General features: G+C 45.0%; 1 protein-coding gene across 1 annotated transcript in view; it reads left to right on the plus strand.

Annotated features, from left to right (window-relative positions):
* lrrc49 (leucine rich repeat containing 49) overlaps nt 1-20,672 on the plus strand; it is a gene marked incomplete at both ends in the record, with an annotated part of 84,903 nt that overhangs the window by 40,380 nt on the left and 23,851 nt on the right. The window contains 5 exons of the mRNA XM_080730132.1: nt 2,386-2,447; nt 4,996-5,143; nt 9,086-9,169; nt 19,029-19,115; nt 19,873-20,048. Coding sequence (XP_080586258.1) covers nt 2,386-2,447; nt 4,996-5,143; nt 9,086-9,169; nt 19,029-19,115; nt 19,873-20,048 — 557 coding nt within the window. The remainder of the gene's footprint in view (nt 1-2,385; nt 2,448-4,995; nt 5,144-9,085; nt 9,170-19,028; nt 19,116-19,872; nt 20,049-20,672) is intronic.

Below are 20,672 nucleotides of genomic sequence, written 5' to 3' on the forward strand. Positions count from 1 at the left end.
CATATATGGAGATCCCTGATGTCATCAATATTAAGCCCATATCTTGGAAAGCACATATATGGACATACTGTGTCAGTCTCATGTGGTCTATCATGTCAGACATCTATGATGTCAGCCATCTCCATATTTGGGAAAAGTTTAATTTTTAATTAAAGTCAATGGAGGAAATTAATTCACGAATAAATGTATCTATAAATTAAACTATATAACGTATCTCTTAACAAAATAGCAGAGAACCACCCAGCTGCAGACCGCATGAGGAGCGCTGATTCGTGAGCGCCAGTGCGTGAGAAACGGAAGTGCCCCCTTTTTTTGCTTGCACATGAGCGCGTGTGCATGAGCGCATGCGCACAATAAATTGCAAAAGAAAATACTCACAACATCCCTGCATTTAGTCCACTGTACTAATGCAAAAAAATAAATTAATTAATATAACGTTTAAAATACCGGAAGTGCGGTTTGTTTTATATTAAACCATTTTAATCTCTACGTTAAAATGCATGCCTTATCGTAGGCATACAGTGGATATTTAAATTCAGTAGTTTCAGTGTAATGTGCAGAGGTTTGGAGATTGAGACATAGGGGTCACATACAAAGGGTCTCAATAACATTTTGTTTGTGATGCTCAAAAAGCCCAAAGAATTGCATTTGAATAGAAATCCACTGCAACGTTTTCTGAAATCATGACACGGTTACTCACAATATACAGCACATACCTCGCTGGGAACAGTTAGGGTATTTTCTACTGAAGTATGCCCAGCAACTGTCTATTGAATGAATAGCATAGAAGGAAGCACTGATGATTTTCTTCTGTGTGGAGAAGATAGAGCTCCACCATTGTGTTGGACAAAATTATCCAAACCTCAGCCAGTCATTGAAATTGTTCAGAATTAACTGGCAAATGTAATCCTCACTGATTTAGGAGTAGGAGAAGTTGTCTTATCAGTTATGTGACAAAGTAGGATACAGTGTTCTGCTTGTCCTCGTGACTGACGTTATAATCTCAGAGCTGATTGAGGGCGGACATGGGCAGCTGTAGTCTAGACCTTTTTTTGTCTTTGCCATGACTCAACCCAATGTAGTTATGTATTCATAATACATAGCTGGTAATGTGTTGAACCTAGTGTTCTCTAGAGCCTGCTGTGCCACTAACCTCTCTGTTACCCCCCTTCATGGCTCCCCCCACCACTTCATAACGTCTCTCTTGCCACTCTCCCACCTACCTAAACCCATCCGACCTCAAACTGTCATCACTCCATGAAACCTACAGTAGGGTCTCCTCTCGCTCTTCTTCTACCCTCTCCACTCGTCCCTCCCCTGACTCCTTCTCCTCCCTCCCTCTCAACCTCCTCCCTTCCTTCCTCTCTCTAGGCTGGGCTAACATGTCATTTGAATGGAGCCTGGCAGGCTGTGCTGTGGAAAAGAGAGGTGACGTCTGCAATATGGGCTGATGCTGACGCGGCTCTCTGGGGCTCTACTCCTGGGAGCGTCCTCTCTCCCCTCTGCTGCTACGATGGATGCTCAACCCTCCCTGGCCCCCACTTCTACTTAACATGCCAGCTTCATTTTCATCTCTTTAGATGGAGTGATGATGTTACCTGTGTGTGTGTGTGTGTGTGTGTGTGTGTGTGTGTGTGTGTGTGTGTGTGTGTGTGTGTGTGTGTGTGTGTGTGTGTGTGTGTGTGTGTGTGTGTGTGTGTGTGTGTGTGTGTGTGTGTGTGTGTGTGTGTCATCGTTAACCTTCCAGCCAGCTGGCTGCCCTTATAGTCTTCCTCCTGGTAAAAAGCCTCCATTGATTCTGCTCCCATATGAAACAGCCACCTCTGGAACAATAGAAAATCAATTCACACTGAATTTACTATTCAGTTGTATTCCTGCTATTCGCTGCCTGCTGGCTCTTTGTTCTTAGCTCAGCTAGCTGCTACTGTGTGTGTGTGTGTGTGTGTGTGTGTGTGTGTGTGTGTGTGTGTGTGTGTGTGCTTGCAGCAGGGGGGATCTCTGCATTAGCGCAGCTCTGTTTCTCTCCTACCCCCCCTTCCACACGCCTCCTCAGTCCTCTCCTCTCTCCTCCACCCCTCCCTCCCCGCCCTTCCCCTCTGCAGACGAGGCAGCGGCAGCGTGCAGCAGCGTGAGCGTGTGTGTGTGTGCGTGCTGCGGCGCGCGCATGGCTGGATGGGGCTGTATGCCAGAGCTGGGAGCTGTGCAAGGTGACTGGGAGAGAATGGAGAGGGATGGGGAGTTCTGAGTCGCTAAGCTCCTGTCCTCCTCACTAATGCCTTCTCCCCTTCCTCATCCTCCTATCTCTTTCTCACCCCTATCTCCCTGTCCCCTCTCTCTCTCTCTCTCTATCTCTCTCTCTCTCTCTATCCTCTGCTCGCTGTGTAGACCGAGGTGGACCGGCTGCCCTGCTTGCAGCGCCTCTTTCTGAGCTGCAACAACATCACCAGGTAAGAGCCGGGCTGCAGCTGATAGCTTAACCCCCTCCTCTCCGCAGGAACACGGTGGAGCCGGGCCGGCCCCCACAGCGCAGCAGTGTCCCCTCCCTTGTTGTCACTTGGGCTGGGCCTGGCCTGGCCAACGTGATGCTGCAGGAGGAAGGGACATGGTCACAAGGGAGTTGATGGATCGCTGTCACAGGGACAGTGTCTGTTTTAACCTGCATGGTGGCGACATGACAGCCGGCCACGCTGTTTGTTAGTCAGTAGTTAGCATGCTGTTAGCAGAAGTAGTAGCAGGCAGCCGCTGCAGTGGTTTGAGTCATCCATCCATCCATCCATCCATCCATCCATCCATTCATCCGGTCCTGGCATGGAATGAATACATGACGCTGGATGAATGAGGGGTTCGGAAGTAGAGCAGCGGTTGCTAGGAGAAGGCGTGTGAATGTGTGGTCCACTTTAAGTTCCTTAGCGGAAACATACTTCCCTGCGCGCACATGGACAGACAGACACGCACGCACGCACGCTCGCACGCACGCACGCACACACACACACACACACACACACACACACACACACACACACACACACACACACACACACACACACACACACACACACACACACACACACACACACACACCAATACTCTACAGTTAAACACTCTTTTTTCATCTGTGGTCTTTTGGAGTTACAGTATTAGAGTTCCTGTGCCTCCAGCTGCCCTGAGGCTAACTGAGGCTGCCTCAGTGCCGCCATCTCTCCCTCTCTACTGGGACACCCAGAGTAGGACAGTGTCACTATCAAGGCCAGCATACTGTGTCACCTTGTCAAATGGATCTAACGTGACACATTAAGCTAGCGTACTATACTCTGCTGGCTCCAGAATTCAGCACTAAAAAGCATAAATCCCATGTTTTGTGTATGCTACTGTAAATTTGGTGCTATCGTTCTTAGTGGCAGCATTATAGAACCTACTGTACCTGTATGTGTACCCTTTGGACTTGCATACAGTATTGGTGATAGGCTAACAGTTTGCATTCTGTTGCCAGGCAGAGGAAGAGACAGAGAGAGAGAGAGAGAGAGAGAGAGAGAGAGAGAGAGAAGGAGAGCAGACATGCCAGGTTTAGGCAGGCATAGACCAGTGGAGCACTAGAGTTCCAGAGATCATTATCACAAATTAGAACGATATATTATCTGTGATTCACCAACCTCACACAGCGTTGTGGAGCTTTGCGTGTATTTCCTTGCCACAGGCCTTGCTTCTACAGCAGTGTTTTCCAAACTTAGGGCCCACTATGTTCCCCATTATGTCCACAACCCATTTTGTGTTCTGCACCTGTTTTATGGGTCATGAATAAATAGCCCTTTTTATTGTATTCATTACTTTCTTTTTACCTTTCCTCCAAAAAGACAAAAGATAAAAACATTTCCCAGAAATCTTTTTCTGAAATGTTCGCAAATGTTCAAAAATGGCAGATCTACAAGCTCACGTCATGTACTGCGACACAATGTATTTACCCTATTTTTTAAATATAGGGCTTGACCACTTGAAACACAGCATCCGTATTGTGGGGAAAGCTTGTCGATCGGCTATTTTCCTGCGAAAGCCTTCTCCACAATAAAGAATGGAGCTGAAAAGGTTTGGTAACCCCTGTACTACAGTAACTGTGTGTGGGATTGCTCTGCTTTGTAGCTGGTGTGCTGCTAGGCTGACAGTCTGCCATGTCAATTTAGCAGAGCCCTGAATGCAAGCCTGGATTAAAATTTAAATCATCAAAAGGCATAGTTGTGGGAACCTCTTACTTCATGACTCATACCGCCGATGACTCTGGTGTGTGTGTGTGTCCGTGTGTGTGTGTGTGTCCGTGTGTGTGTGGCTCTGACCGTGTGTGTGTGGCTCTGACCCGTGCACCACTACAGTATGTGTTGGTTGCATGTAACCTGAGTAACCTACAGCCTACACTAGAGTTTAGTTTACTAATTATACATTGTTACGTTTAAGGGTGGGATTCAAGGATTAGGACCAAGGATGAAGTCCTATTGTAAATCAAAGTTTGAATGTTAATACCGTTGCACAACATTTTAAGCATGGTTTCAATCTAACCTAAATCGAATTTAAACCTGAACGTAATCTAGATGTCTATTTCACTTTAAACAGGGATTCATTTGAATCAGGTTGAACCAAAATTCTAGTCTCACACTTAATACCACAATCAAAGATTAATTGCAAAACTGTTACTTGAGATGGTTTATCTAAGATCAGCATACCTAAGGTGAATAGAAGACAAATCATCACTGGAATATAAGGGATAGATAGGCCTAAGTACTTTAAGTTTTATGAAGAGAGAGGCGGAGATTGCGATTTCGCCCCAGTACGTTTTGGCCTACTAGAGGTTCGGGCCGCTATGAGTTCTGGCCACATGTGTGTTTTGCTGTGGTTCTCATTTGTGTGTATTGTTGTTGTTCTCGTGTGTGTGTGTGTGTGTGTGTGTGTGTGTGTGTGTGTGTGTGTGTGTGTGTGTGTGTGTGTGTGTGTGTGTGTTTGTGTGTGTAGTGTTGACGAGCTATCCTGCCTCGGAGAGTCACGTTCCCTTTGTGAGCTGACCCTGGATGGGAACCCTTTAGCCCTGGAGACATGGTACAAGCAGGCTGTCCTGCGCTGTGTGCTTCAACTCAGACAGCTGGACATGAAGCGCATCACGGTAACGTGTGTGTGTGTGTGTGTGTGTGTGTGTGTGTGTGTGTGTGTGTATATATAACGTATATTTACATTTACAGTGTGAATGTCATGTATTTTGTTGCTGTGGAGCAGAAACCTCATCTCCATATTTAAAATGTTTTCGTACATTAACGCCCTGATCATACGAAAGTGATGCGACTTATTTTGAGATTGTTGATCTGCTATTTTTTTATTTGAATCCCGAGAAGTAACCGTTTTGGACATATGAGGTTTCCACCCTACTGAAACAATGTACATGTCATTGTGCTCTGATAAGGATAGTGTGTGTGTGTGTGTGTGTCTGTGTTTGTGTGTGTTTGCTTCTATATACGTGTTATGCATACCTTTACTGTATCATGTACTATCTATTTGTGTTGCTGCTGTGGGTCTGTCCTGTGTACACAAGCCACAGTGGCTGTTTAATCCCAACTTTCAAACATATGAAACACTTAAATCCTATTGTCATTGACCGGGGTCCTCCAGGGGTCACAGCACGTCGCATTACAACACATTGTAAGCTTGTAGATCTGGTATTTTATCATAATATAATATATGACCAGAACAGTAACTTGACCACAATGCTAAAACCTTTTGAGTGAGGGAGAATGAATCCGACTATGTCCTCATGTCATGTCCTCTCATCAACTTGTAAACATTGACAATGAGGGTGAGGCGGGGCCTTTGCATTATTTAGAGTCCTCTTCAACTAACGTAGTGAGCGTACAGTAGGGGTCAGATCAACCGGCTCACGAGCACAACCATTTTTGTCTCCACCAGCCGAAGGCAGGGAGAGACTATGTTTTCGCCTCCGTCCGTCCGTCCACAAAGTTTGTTTCCAGCTAATCTCCGGAGGCGTTGTCCGGTCGCTGCCAAACTGAGCACACACACTCCCTGGATGCCAATTCAGAACCTCAGGCCTAAGTTTTTTACATGGGCCTGTTCTAGCGCCACCAGGAGGCCAATTTGTGCAACCTTTTGGCCAGTACTCCTACAGATTTTGTCCAAAGATCACGCAAATCGGTAGACAGTATCTCTACAGTTATGTGATCGACATGGATTTGTCTGATTGTCCATATTCCATCCTGATTGGCTGAGATTGGCTTTCAAAGTTATTGGTCCGTTTTGAACAAAATGCCTCAAATCACAAAAACACAGCGTGCAATTTTTGTGAAATTGTGCACGCACATTCCCACTAGGCCGAGGAAGAAATGCCACTTCAAACTTTTCAAATCAGCCTCATGGTGGCGCTATAACAGGCCGCCTGGCCTGGTGGAGACCTGTGCTCGGAAGAGCACTGCTTCTAGCTCTAAATTGTGGAGCTTTATTTACAAACTTAAATCAGTTTCATTTCATCCGTCCCTTTCCATTGCAGAAAGGGACATTGAGGTGAAATGTGAAAGGAATAAATAATATGATAAATAGCCTAAAAATTAAAACAAGTACCTTCTAGATTTCCCGGAGTGCAGCAGAGCTCGGCTCTGGCGTCCGGCCATCTCCGATCCGGCACAAATTAAGCCCTGCTTGACCATTAACTGCAGGCAACCATCAAGGTTGCCTGCCAACGTGGCTGTTGGAGCACACAGGCCTACAGGCCAATGAGGCCACAGGCAATACTTTAGAAACACTTGGCTAAATCAAGCATGATGCTATTGTCTCTGCCAGTGAGGCACTTTAGCTCAGTACCAGCAGGCATTTGAAAGCTGTCATGCATGCAAGCACCCAGGTCTGAGCTTGTAGCTTCCAAAGAATCTCTATACCTGTACTACACATCATTATCAGGTGAAACCATTTTTTCATTGACTTTTAGATGAACTGAAAAAGGAGAGCCAGTGTTTTTTTTTTAGTTTGTTTTACTCCATAACTTTTAAAAGATTTTAAAAGAAACATTATAGTCTGACAAATTATTTAAAAGGTAACTTTTTTGAGAAACAATGTATCAACAAGCTGACATTGTGATCTAACCCAGTGGTTCTCAAAGTGGGTCAGGGGTTCCATGAGGTCTCCGGCAAATGATGTTAATACAGCATCACACTCATTTTAACCACATCCATATTGTATATGTTGTCTATTCAAAAATAGCTGATCTACAAGCTCACAGGTGTCACTTTGTGCCATGCTACAAGCTTAAATCATATTTTTTGAATAAAAATAAATCATGATAGTATTGGAATTCTTTTAATACTAATTCAGATTTTCTTTTTACACAAATCTTCTCTTCTGGGGGTCCTTGGCAAAAAGCATTTTCAGATGGGGGTATCAATTTGGGGGCCCTTGAAAAAGTAGCTATTCTGTTCATCTAATTCACACAGTGTCAAAATATTGCTGTATGGAAACTACCCTGCAGCCAAGTGAAGATCTATACTTTCCTCTCTGTCTGCTGTGAAAACCTGCCCCTAACATGCTGCTATGCCACCAGTCATGGCTGAGATCCACCTGTCTGAAGAGTGGCTAAAATGTATGAACGACATTTGAGTTTAATACTGCAAATGAACAGGCTCTGAGGCAGAAGTGATAGATGCCAGGAGAGTGCTCCATCTGGGATCTCTATCCTGTGTCTACAGAGTTTGGATTCAATTAAAAGTTAAAGGATGCATGACATGTTCTTGGCTGGCAGTTCTTGAGAGCTATTCGGCCTACTGAAAGCCTACAGCCATGCATTATATACAGTATACACTAGGGTTGTTGTTTCTTTCACCGTAATTGAACAGAAACAGGACAGGGAAGTAGAGGACAACATGCAAATGCAACACATACATCTGTCCATGTTATTGTCTTCTTACTGTACATAAATGGCAAGCTGAATTTTAGATATAGGGCGAAGCTACTGTACAAAGTCCCTCTTGTGAATATTTCCCTAATGTAAGGCATTAGTCCAGAAAGTAACTCTATGTATAAAGTTATCCAAACAAATTATCCAAACAATGTCTACTGTTTAAAGCCTTAACTGAATAGTTGACCAGTTTATTAAGCCCCTACATACATCATGATCATTACTGTACCTGGAAAATAGCCTGTAATCGATAACATATTGATTAGATATCAGACTTACTTCTCACCTTTTTGCCTTGGTGAAATATTAAATTTTCACCACACATACACACACACATCAGAATGGATGTCCAAGAGACCTGGCATTACCAGCAGTAAATGACACAGGCTGGTACAGGGTTCTAGACCCAGGGCTGTGTTCATCTCTATTGATCAGGCATAGAGGCTTTGTTTCCACTGACTCAGACAAAGAGAGCCTCACATCCTCCAGTGCCTGGCTGGCTGGCTGGCTGCCTGGCTGGCACGACTCAGAATGTGCCAGCACCAGTGTTGCATTCTGGGAGATCATACCGGCAACGGCTATTAGACTCAGCTGATCTCTGAAATTGAAAATCAGACCAATCTATCGTCTCTGTCTGGCGGAAACCTCATATGTCCAAAACTGTTACTTTTCAGGATTTAAATTAAAAAACATCCAAAAGCAGATCGACAAGCTCGAAACGCGGCACGGAACAAGCTTGCAGACCTGCTACTTTTGATGCTTTTGTGTGATGCTGTAGGCTGTAGGATCAAGTAGGGCGTTAATTTACGGAAAAAAAGTTGAAATACGGAGATAACGGATTTCTGCCCGACAGCAACGATATATAATCCTGTGATGCAGCAGCTGGCTGCTGTGAGATTGTGTCCTCCACTCAGCTCGCCCACAGTGGTCACCAGAGGACATGCAGGATCACTGACAACATTATGAGTGGTGTACCGGTCACTGACAACATTATGAGTGGTGTACCGGTCACTGACAACATTATGAGTGGTGTACCGGTCACTGACAACATTATGAGTGGTGTACCGGTCACTGACAACATTATGAGTGGTGTACCGGTCACGCTCTTTGCCATGAATGGAGCCACACTCTGACTGTTCCCACTGTGTTTCACAGGACGAGGAGCGGCGCGTAGCTGTCGCACAGGCCCGAAAAGAGGAGGAAAAGAAGAAGGAGAACCACAAGCAGAGCATTCACAAGGTAGAGTCTACCTCACTACATTCATTCACACTGTCAGTGTTTGAACGTAGAGTTCCGTCGCTTTGCCATCTTCGCTCCAGTTGGAATATCCCAAGTTGAGGCGACATTCGCCTCACATTCGTTTCAAGTTTACCAATGCTGACCAACATGACCAAAGTGAAGCGATTCAAGTGGCGTCACTAGCAAGATATTTTATCTTGCAGTGGGAACACACCTTAAGACAGAGATGGCCTTTCCCATACCCATCTTCCCCATTTGTTAATTAGTGATTTATACTTTGTCGCATGACAAAGACTTACCTCTTCCGCTCTCCCTTAGCCCGTAGCAATTGCCGTAACACTTGCTCTAGCCTTGACGACCTTGCAGGCTTGTGTGATTTAGATGGCATGTTATGTAGACAGATGCCAGGTTCATTTGTTGACCTGGCAACCTATAGTTTGTATAGTTTCAATGTACAGATTATTCTTTTTTTATATTCTTTTTTATTATACTGTTTAGACGGTGGTTCTTGGTTTGCTTATGATCCTAGATTACTATCTCTATGCTTTCGATTACCTCATGTTTACCTTGCTTACTGTAAATCGCTCTGGGTTAAGAGTCTGCGAAATGCTTAAATTGTAAATTGTATCAACCCAATCACCTGTTTCCCCAAATTAGTCTCCATTGTGGTCCTATGTACTCACATGCTAGCCTTTATCTTGGCAAGTTGGTTAACCTTGTTATTTTGTGTCTTTCTGCCATGGCCATGTTCTATTGTCATGTGGATTCTCTCTCATTGACTTCAGTTGTGCCTTTGCTTGCACACTTGCTCCATTCTGTCCTTACGTTACTAATCCCTGTATTTTATTCATGGTCACTTTGTCTGTTGTTGTTTTATATCATTGTAGAGCTGAAGTAAACAACAGAGTTAACTTACTTTTAAGCTGGATTCTGGACTTACCACTTAATGTTGTGTCATGTTCAGGGTTGTGTTCTTTTCACATTCTAATATTACCAGCTTACTGGCTTTGCCTTCTTTACCGATGCCTTCTCTCTGCCCCTGTGTTGTAACATAAACATACAGTATAGCAGATTTTAGTTTTTGCTGCTGCCTGAAAGAGGCTTATCAGTAAAGAGTGCAAGGCAGCTTGACTCACAAGTACCCCCCTGGACATGACACTACTGTAGCATGTCACAGGGACTTACCCCCAATCCAGCCCTAGATGCCATGCAGGAAGGCATTGGGTACCATTTTTGGAGCGGTGAAAGCGCTCCCAATGAACAGGTATATCCGTGGGTATGTGGCTGGGTGGCTGGCTGGGTGGCTGGCTGGCTGGGTGGCTGGCTGGCCGTGTCCGTAGCCTGGGCAATACCTTGAGTGGCCACACACAACACACTAGTTAAAGGAGGGGCGCTGTTTTGTGCAGGCCAGGCACACTCACCACTCACTCACAGGCACAGTTTACACTCACTCACTCACTCACATAGGGTACAGCTGCTCAAATTCACCGCTCCACTTCGAACCGAGGTTTGATTTTAGTTTAGGGCATGACTCACCCAGGGATTGAACCCACGGCCTCCCACTCCAATTGGTTCTCAAAGTGGGGTCCGAGGACCCCATGGGTCCTTGGGGAGGTACCAGGGGGTCCCCAGCTAAATTACAGTTACATCACAAACATTTTAACCATCGTAACCATATTTTATACTTTGGCAATTTAAAAATAACCGATATACTAGCTAATCACTAATCAAGCTCATAGTGTCATTTCGTGCCGCGCTATGCGCTTGATTACAATGATTAGTGATGAGAACTATACCGCACACTGTGGTTTAGACACCTCACTCATCAACTAATTATGACATTTCTGCACTGCACAGTGTTACCCAGAGATATGTTCTTATGATTATGAAACACAAATGTAATTTATGCTAAGTATTTATCTGGACAAAAACCAACCTTGGCTTTTGATGCTGCTTTGTCAACATTTATTGTATCCACGTTTTAGTTTTTTGGTTTTGTTTGTCAATCCAGCTAGCGATCCAGAATGTTTTCGATTAGAAAGCCGTGTCTACTCTAAAACGTTAGGTCATATTAAAAATATGCTGCATTTGTTTGTCTATTTTGCTTCTCGTATCATCTCTGGTGACAGTGACAGTGGGAGCACTAATGTGGGAGTGTGGAAGGGTTCAGACTTCAGAAGGCTTCTAAAGTGCGCTTGTGGGTGCTAACGTTCACTATCAAATTCTCATTGGTAACGGTATGCATGAAACCACTTTTTTTTTTTTTTTTTTTTTTTCCGAGCCGGGCCGCCGGCCGTCATCTGTTTACACGGCCCACGAGAGCGTCGCGCCGCCGATATTTACCATCCACTCCAATGCAATCCAGGATCTTTAGAGCTCATTTTCTCTGTTCCATGCATATCCATGAGGTGTGCAAGGTAAGGTTCAATCATGGCTAAATCGCCGAAAATAGGGCTTCTAAAATGCTTGGTAGCCAATAGCTAACTTCAAGCTAACTTCATCCTGTCCCTGTTCATGCACAAAGGAAAGTGTTCAGGCGCGTCATGTCTTGAAGAACTGCGACCTAGACAACCTCATCCTAGACTTTTGCAACAATGCTCTACAGCACAACAAGCAACCTGAAATATGGTCTCTGTCTAACATCATCCCGGTGCCTAAAGCTGGAGACCTCTCAAAGCCAGACAACTACAGAGGCATCAGCCTGACATGTATCACTGCTAAGGTCTTCAACCGAATGATACTGAACAGGATACGGCATGCCATCGACCCTCACCTGAGAGAGAACCAAAATGGTTTTCGAGAGGAGAGAACAACCGTAGCACAGATCCTGGCATTAAGGAGATTAATAGAGGAGGTGAAAAAGGACAACCTAGCAGCTGTACTGTGCTTCATTGACTTCAAAAAAGCTTTTGATTCTATCCACAGAAGCAAGATGGTGAAGATCCTTGAGGCCTACAATGTCCCTCCCAACATTCTCCGGGCTATCGAGACCATGTACGCAAAAACAAGGGCCAAAGTGGTGACCCCGGATGGCAGCAGTGAGGTGTTTGACATCCGAGCTGGTGTAATGCAAGGAGACACCCTAGCCCCCTACCTCTTCATCATAGTTCTAGATTACGCGCTCAGGAAAGCCATAGGGGGACGAGAACAAGAGCTTGGCTTCACGCTAACACCAAGGAGGTCAAGGCGGCATCCCGCAGTAGTTCTGACAGACCTGGACTATGCGGACGACATCAGCCTGCTCTCCGACAGCATGGAACAAGCACAAGAACTCCTGAACAGGGTGGAGATAGAGTGTGCCAAAGTTGGTCTCAGGCTAAATGCTAAGAAAACTGAGGTTATCACCTATAACCTACCTGATCACTCACCTCTGACAACAACAGAAGGAGCTGTGTTGAAGGAAGTCAAGGACTTCAAGTACCTGGGCGCATGGGTCGACTCAACTGAGAAAGACCTTAAAGTAAGGAAGGCACTCGCGTGGAGGGCCCTGAACGGCATGAACAGTGTATGGAACTCTAACCTCCCCCGCCAAATCAAACTTAGCTTCTTCTTTGCAACGGTGGAGTCTGTTCTCCTCTATGGCAGTGAATGCTGGACCCTGAAGCCAACCCTGCAGAAGTCTCTAGACGGGTGCTACACTAGAATGTTGCGTGCAGTACTCAACATCAACAGGAGTGCACATGTTACCAACAGGAGCCTGTATGAGGGAATACCAAAGGTAAGCGAGAAAATTGCCACCAGAAGAATGAGACTAGCAGGACACTGCCAAAGACACCAGGAGCTTCCAGCCAGCAAATTGGTACTGTGGGAGCCAACACATGGGCACCGGTCGCGAGGACGTCCCACAAAAACATACGTGGACATACTCAAGGAAGACGTAGGGACACAGAACACCAATGAGCTGGCCAGATGTATGGAGAACCGAGATGACTGGAAACAACGATGGAGGGCTCGTCTGAGGACGACCTAGATAGATAGGCGCGTCATGGCTGCGCACGGCTTGTGCATATACAACGCTTGTCTATGGTGGATTCTATGGCCATTGGGCGCCCTCTAGTGGTGAAAAGGTGGCACTGAAAGGGTTAAGGGTATTGTTTACATGGAATGGTAGGCAACGATTCCTCCCTAGATTACATAAGTATAGTTTGCAGGTTAGGCCTAGCCTAGCAAACGACCAACTTTCGTAATCCAGAAACAAATTAAATGGTTTCCGGAAGAGGGCGGGTACGAGGCTAGGTTCAAATGTCACGAAAATGGTCAACATGTTGTTACTGTTATTAATGTGCATGAGAGAGGATCAACAGCATCCACAACAGTTCATATGATTGAAAGTGCTTGTCCCCTACACTTATACATTTTAAGGTATCAATGTAAAAAATGTACAACTTCTAATTTTAATGTGTTTGTATGTGTATAACTCCTGCGTTAATTAAACACCTTTTCTGTGTCTAGATCAAGGGTTCCCAAACTTTTCAGGCTGTGACCTCCCAAAATAATCATATATGAACTGGGCTCCCCCCACCCCGACAAGCACTGAAATTGTAGGCATTACATTTAATTTAACACAGTTCCACAGATAAATACTGTGAAAATAGCCGAACTACAAGCTCACAATGTCTCACACTGCGTGGCGCCATGAGCTTGTATAGTTCGGCTATTTTCACTGTCCTAGATCACTTGATGAGCCATCAAATCAAATCAAATCAAACTTTATTTATAAAGCACGTTTACAACAACCGCCATATCGGCTCTGTTGTCGTCGAATCCAATCAAAATAATCTGCAGGGATAAATCAACGCTCACATAATAAGCGCTGGGAATTTAAGCTGTGCACTGCTTTGCTTCTCTGAATATTCTGTGGTGCTCCCATCTTGGACACAGATGTTTCATCTGTTGTGCATTAAGTGTCACAGAGGCGCTGATCAGTAGGAGCATTCAAGTCAAACGATGTGGTGAAGGGAGAAAAAAAAGCGAGGTATCTTACGGATACATTTTCACAGAGTTAAATTAACTCTCAGATTCTTTTTTGTAGTTTACTTTAGCGAATGCAAAGTCTTTGAGCAAAGCATTTGCCTCCTGACTATTCCTCCTTTTAGTCTTTGGAGAGGGCAAGCTTCAATTCTGTTTGCTCCTCTCCACAGGCACACATAGGGTTGGGGCGGGCTACTGCCCCATTGGTGAAGGCTGGCCAAGCATGGGGCCATGGGTTAAGGGTTGACCCATGTCTCCTCGGGAGACTGGTGCCAGGGACCTGTTGGGAGGGTGTTTGTTTAGGACAATTATTGGACTCCCATTACTTTTCAAAAACTATAGAACTGAAGTCCCGACCTAAGCCTGCTCTACTGACTGTAGTTTAATGAAAGGAAAGACGGGTGCAGACTCACAGCAAAAAAAAAAAATTGTATTCTATTTTTACAGCAGTGCCAGTCTGACACTATCATTACTTTTCCCAAACGGATTGGATGGTGAGGTCAGCTGTTGCTCGTAGATGTACTGTAAGTTGAGCAGTGGGTGGCTTGAAGATATCTGTGTGAATTGTTAGATGGGGAGAGTCTTTGACCTTTCTGAGGCATCCTTTGAGTTAAGAGATACGCACCGATAATGTGGATTGTGGAGGAGCTATGTTTGATAAGACAGGGGTAGCCAGAGGAGTGGTGTTGAGCCAACAGTCCTGGTAATGATTACCATGGTTGTGTGCGATAAAAAATTATAGTCTTCAAGAGACAATAAAGTGGCCACACACACTGGTAGCCAAAGTGCCAATATTTTAGTCTGGACGCTGAGTAATAAAAAACATACCCTGAAGAAGGCAGTTGGCTGCCGAAACCTTGTTCTTTATTACTCTGCGTCCAGAATAGCATATTGGCACTTTGGCTACCAGAGTGCATGTGCGGCCACTTTTTTTGTCTCTTGAAGACTATATTTTGGATCCTTCTGTCGCGGGCCGGCACCACTACAAAGACTTTGGTGTGCGACTGTGCGTTGCATTCCTGTGCACAGTGTTGGGCTGGGTGTCACATGGTGTGTATGGGATGACGTGGACCAAACACCAGCACAATATTCTGCTGCAGAGTATGAAAGGGCCAGTGCTGAGAAGCACAGCATGGGGACTGATGTGATGCAACCCTTATTTTGAGCCAGTGAGCTTGTAGAGCAGGTTGTTCCTGGACTTCGCCTTAGCCAGGGGCAGTGGTCTTCAATAGGGGGTCCACCAAATCTTTGTGATAGGGTCTTTATTTTTCTTTATTTTGACATTAACCACTTGAACCTTCGCATCCCTATTCTGGGGGCTAATATTAGCATGAAAATAGCAGATCTACAACCTCATAATCAATGTGAGTTTTTAGATTTGTTAGATTTGTTTAGATTTGTTACTTTTTTTGCTCCAGTTTTAAAAAATATGTTTGAAATAATAATAATTATATAATAAGTATAAGTATATAATAATAATAATATTGTACTGTATAGGAACTGTGGGCGACCTTAAGCTGTTTGAATGTAGTTTGTACCACTTTCTGTGCTACAGATTTTGACCAGCTTGTATTGAAGGGTGGGGTGGGGGATAGCTTGTATTGAAGGGTGGGGTGGGGGATAGCTTGTATTGAAGGGTGGGGTGGGGGATAGCTTGTATTGAAGGGTGGGGGATGCTTTGGATAAGATGTGCTCAGTGGGTGTTATAGAATGTTTGATCAAACTGCTGAAAGGCTTCTTCTTCAGGCATGTGACTGATCCTGCAAAGTAAACAGGCACATTTTATGTGTGTGTGTGTGTGTGTGTGTGTGTGTGTGTGTGTGTGTGTGTGTGTGTGTGTGTGTGTGTGTGTGTGTGTGTGTGTGTGTGTGTGTGTGTGTGTGTGTGTGTGTGTGTGTGTGTGTGTGTGTGTGTGTGTGTGCGTGCGTGTGTGTGTACCATGTCCCATCTGTGTGCCTCATCTACTGTACATCTGTTGACCGTGTGTGTGTGTGTGTGTGTGTGTGTGTGTACTGTATGTGTGTGTGTGTTTGTGTGCATTAATGTGTTTTGTCTCTGAATGCAATGTGTATGCTGGGTGTGTCCGTCTGTGTGTTGATGTATGTTTGAGGATGCATGTACAGTATTTTGTCTGTTGTGGTGTGTGCGTGTGTGCCGTGTGTGTGAAGAATGAATATATTTTTGTGAGTGCATGTACATATCTATGCAAGTACTCACACACTGTGTGAGTGAGTAAGTGAGTGAGTGAGTGAGTGAGTGAGTGAGTGAGTGAGTGAGTGAGTGAGTGAGTGCGTGCGTGCGTGAGTGCGTGCATACAGTACATGCATGCATGCGTGAATTCCTTTTGTCTGTGCGCTGCTGCGGCTTTGGCTGCTTCTGGCTGGGAGCTGGAGGAGAGGGGCTCTGCTAGGAGCTGATTGTCTGTTTGCAATCTGACTCTGCTAATCCCTGGAGAGAAAATGATATGGCGAACGTCGCAGCCAAGGTTCATGTCATGCCCTTCTGTCTTGAGGAGGAAGAACTGAAGTCTCTCTGCCTCTCTCTCTCTCTTAGCTCTTACTTTACCTCCTTTACTTTTGACCTCTGCCAGCATTTCTCTTTTTGTACATTGTCATGACACTACTTATTGGGTGGTAATCTAGGAATTGTACAGTAGCTGACACCATTTTAGTTTGCACTCATTTTACGGCACATTGCTTGCATATGGTGGCTGTTAGGGGCAGAATCCTTGTATCTCCATATTTCAACTCATTATCTTTTTTTTCTCTCTCTTCCCACCGATGAATTCCCTACTTCGTCATTCCTGAATTTTCACTATTTTGTTTATAAAAATAATAAAGAAAATACGGTTGGACATACAAGGTTTCCTCATATGTCAAAACTACTACTTTTCAGGATTCAATTAAAAAATCACACCCGTGTGAACTGAGCGGTGGTTTACCCACCAACCTACACACACGGCCACGCTATGGAGACCACCGCTCAAAAAATAGCAAAAGTAGCAGATCGACTAGCTCAAAACGCGTAGCTTTGCGCAGCATCTTGAGCTTGTGGATCTGCTACTTTTGTGTGACGCTGTTCTATGATTCACGAAAAAACACAAAAAGTTTGAATATGGAGATAAGAGGTTTCCTTCCCGACAATGACGATATTCAAGAATACAGTGTAAGACCCAGTGGAGGTGGATACTGGTTTACACCAGCGAGTGGGAGTGGCACATTCCATACCTGAGTGTATCGAAACTAAACACAGGCGAGATGGGGGGAGTTAAAAAAATTAGAAAGTAGCAGCATTCTTTTCTGCTGCAGGGTGGGGATGGCACTGCTACTACTGCCGCTGCTGCTGCTGCAGCCTGAGCCTGATCACCACCACTGCAGTAGATCACACACAAATAAGACACTACTAGATTAGATACTACTATATCGTTGCTGTCGGGGCAGAAACCTCTTATCTTCATATTTTAACTGTTTGTGGGTTTTTTTCTCCATAAATGAACGCCCTACTTGATCATACTTACAGCTTTGTAAAGTATCCAAAATAGCAGATCTACAAGTGCGAAGCGCAGCTCAAAACGCGGTTCAAAGCGTGCAGTGCAGTGCAGCTCGAAGCGCATAGCGGCGCGTTTTGAGCCTTGTCGATCTGCTATCTTTTTCTATTTTTGAATTTGAATCCTGAAAAGTTACAGTTTTTCACCCGATAAAGAGGAAATTGAGTGGCTTTGTAGTACAGTAGGTAGCAGGCACTAGTACTTCACTTGCTCAGTCATGTAGACTTGTACCAGAGGACTGAACACTGACTGACTAGTTTAATGTATGCAATCATTGCAATAACTGTTATCTTTGCTCAAACTGATGTCCTGATGCACTAACCCTCATCCCCCAGTTATATCTTTCTTTCTTTGACCTTTATTTATTCATGGCAGACCATTGAGTGCAAGCTCTCTTTTTCAAGGACTCCCTGATCACAGCATGTAAAACAAGTACAGTTATAAAATACAATACATAATACATTGAAAAACAATAACAAACGTTTAACCCACATTAAAAAACAAATCACAGATGCAGATACATATAGGATTACATGAAACAGGTGCAGTCACTATGTAATGCATCCTTAAGAAGTACCCTGAGTGACTCTGGACCAGTCTAACCAATTTCAGAGAGTCCTGAAGTTTGTTCCATTTGTGTGGAGCATAGTGAAAACAGTCGTTCCTTGTTCACTGTTCATACGTGGACTGATATATCTTATCTGTGAGTGTGTTAAATGTCCTGTGACATTTTAATTTAAAAGCAAAGATTGAGGGGGCACGGTGGCGCAAGTCAGTAGTGCTGTCGCCTCACAGCTAGAAGGTCCCGGATTCGATTCCCGTTGGGGATGCCTGTGGGTGCTGGGGGCATGTTCTCTCCTCCTTGTCATCAGTGCCGATACCCTAGGTGGGTTTGGCAAAAGGGCCTTTCTGTGTGGAGTTTGCATGTTCTAGGGTAGGTACCCTCACATGCAGTAATCTCTCTACTGCCTCACCCTGGCCAGCCGGGGCGCCTGATGGAGGGGAAAGGAACTGGTTGGAATAACGTGTTCCTTCCACACGCTACGCCCAGCTGGGGAATCTCCCCCCCCTGTCAGGTGAAAAGAAGCAGCTTGGACTCCTCATGCATAGAAGGAAGCATGAGGTCAGTACGTTGCTCTCCCCAGGTTGGCAGAGGGAGTGTAGCACCCAGGATTACATTAGACAATTGACACCGGGTGAAAAAAATATGGGTTACAAAAATCCAACCACAGTCAAAGCAGATACATTTACAAAGACCTGACCCACTGGTTGCTCCACAGCCTCTCCGGTGGGCAGAGTAACATTGTGAGTGCTGTGTGTTGTGATTATTTGTCTTCATAGAGTCCTGCACATAACTCGCCTCAGCAGCACGGCGTCCTTCCTCCCACTGCAGCACTCAAGCCTCAGGATTCCTCAGGGACCAGCAAGGCAGGTGCCACGTCTTTGTGTGTGACCCAGGAGAGAGAGAGAGACTTTCAGAAGCTCGCTGCATGTCCCCTGTGTGCTCTGCTCCTCAGTGTGGTTACCTGACACCTTGCTGTGTCCTCTGTTTCAAATGTGTGTATGTGCACACGCACCACGTGTCTGTGTGTGTACAGTATACTGTATGCTTGAATGTACACATACACTTGAACATGTGTGTTTATGGGGTGGTGTGTGCGTAACCTCACACTTGCCATAGTTGTATGCATTTGTGTGTGCGGTGTGGTGTTAATGCAGTGGTTCTCAAAGTGTGTGTGTGTGTGGAGGGGGGGGGGGGGGGGGGGGATTCCAGGCGGTTCCCAGATAAATTATTGGTATTTGGGAACCTCACCCGTAAAAGTCCATTTGGTTCCATCTGACAGAGTTATGGGCTATTGGCATACCGAGCTGGGGGTCTTTGAAAAAATAAAATCACACCTAGTGTGAAGTGACCAATGCTATTTATGAGTTAATTTCATAAAGTGTCGCACAAAGCTTGGCCAATGTGACCCTCACATTTAGTGGGCGTACAACAAACTTTGTGTGCCAAGATGTAGGCCAGATGTAGGCCATGCTTTGTGTCCCAGACAAAGCCAGATGCAACATTTTGAGCACCGCTCAAAATGTTTGAGGACCACTGTGCTCCTGTGCAACAGTGTGTGTAAGCTACAGGCCCCTGTAAATGTCCCTGTGTGTGCGTGCGTGCGTGTGTGTGCCTCCCCAGGAGAAGAGACGTCTGGCCATCCGTAATGCAGCCCAGCAGTGGGAGGGTGTCAGGGCCTGCTCGGACCTTCCTCCACAGAACGGCACCAAGGAGGAGGCCAGTCCAGAGAGCAGCCCCACCCACAGCCTTGCACAGACCAACGGCCTCGCACAGGAGCCCTCTCCAGAGGAGCCCAGGTATGGCCCAAAACAAATAGCAAAAGACGCCTTCTAAATCCTGACCTACCTGTACTGTTTTCTGAAAAAAATATTTTTGAATTCAAATAAATTACAAAAATGTATGTTTGCTATACTGTATACACAGCAACAACTACACCAAAAGGGGTTCCCAGATTGAAAGGTATAGTTATGTATTGGTGTTCCAGGTCTAAATGGGTTCATTCCAATGGGAGAGTGAACGTGAACACAGCTTACAGTATGAACGATTCTTTAGCTACATGGTCACTGACCTAAATATTGGACCCAATCCGATTGTTTGGCTTGTGACGAGCCACATAATTTTGTCCAACAACAAATTGTGTCCTTTCTCTGTCCCAGCAACAAACTCTTGCGAGATCTAGCGTCATAGACATAGGATGTTCGCGAGATCTGCTGTCACATGACGCCCAGGAGACCATTCGTTTGCCATTTGTGTACGATTTCGCCTCTAGTGGCTACAATTGGGATGCTTGCGTGTTGATCCACTATATGCTGAATGTTCGCTGCCAGAATAGGGACACTATATGGTTCAATTTTTTTTTTTTTTTTACAATATGTTTATTTTCGTTTTTTTTTTTTACATACAAAGCAACAACAAAAGCA

The sequence above is a fragment of the Nannobrachium achirus genome, assembly GCF_963921795.1.
Source record: "Nannobrachium achirus genome assembly, chromosome: 7".
NCBI lineage: Eukaryota > Metazoa > Chordata > Actinopteri > Myctophiformes > Myctophidae > Nannobrachium > Nannobrachium achirus.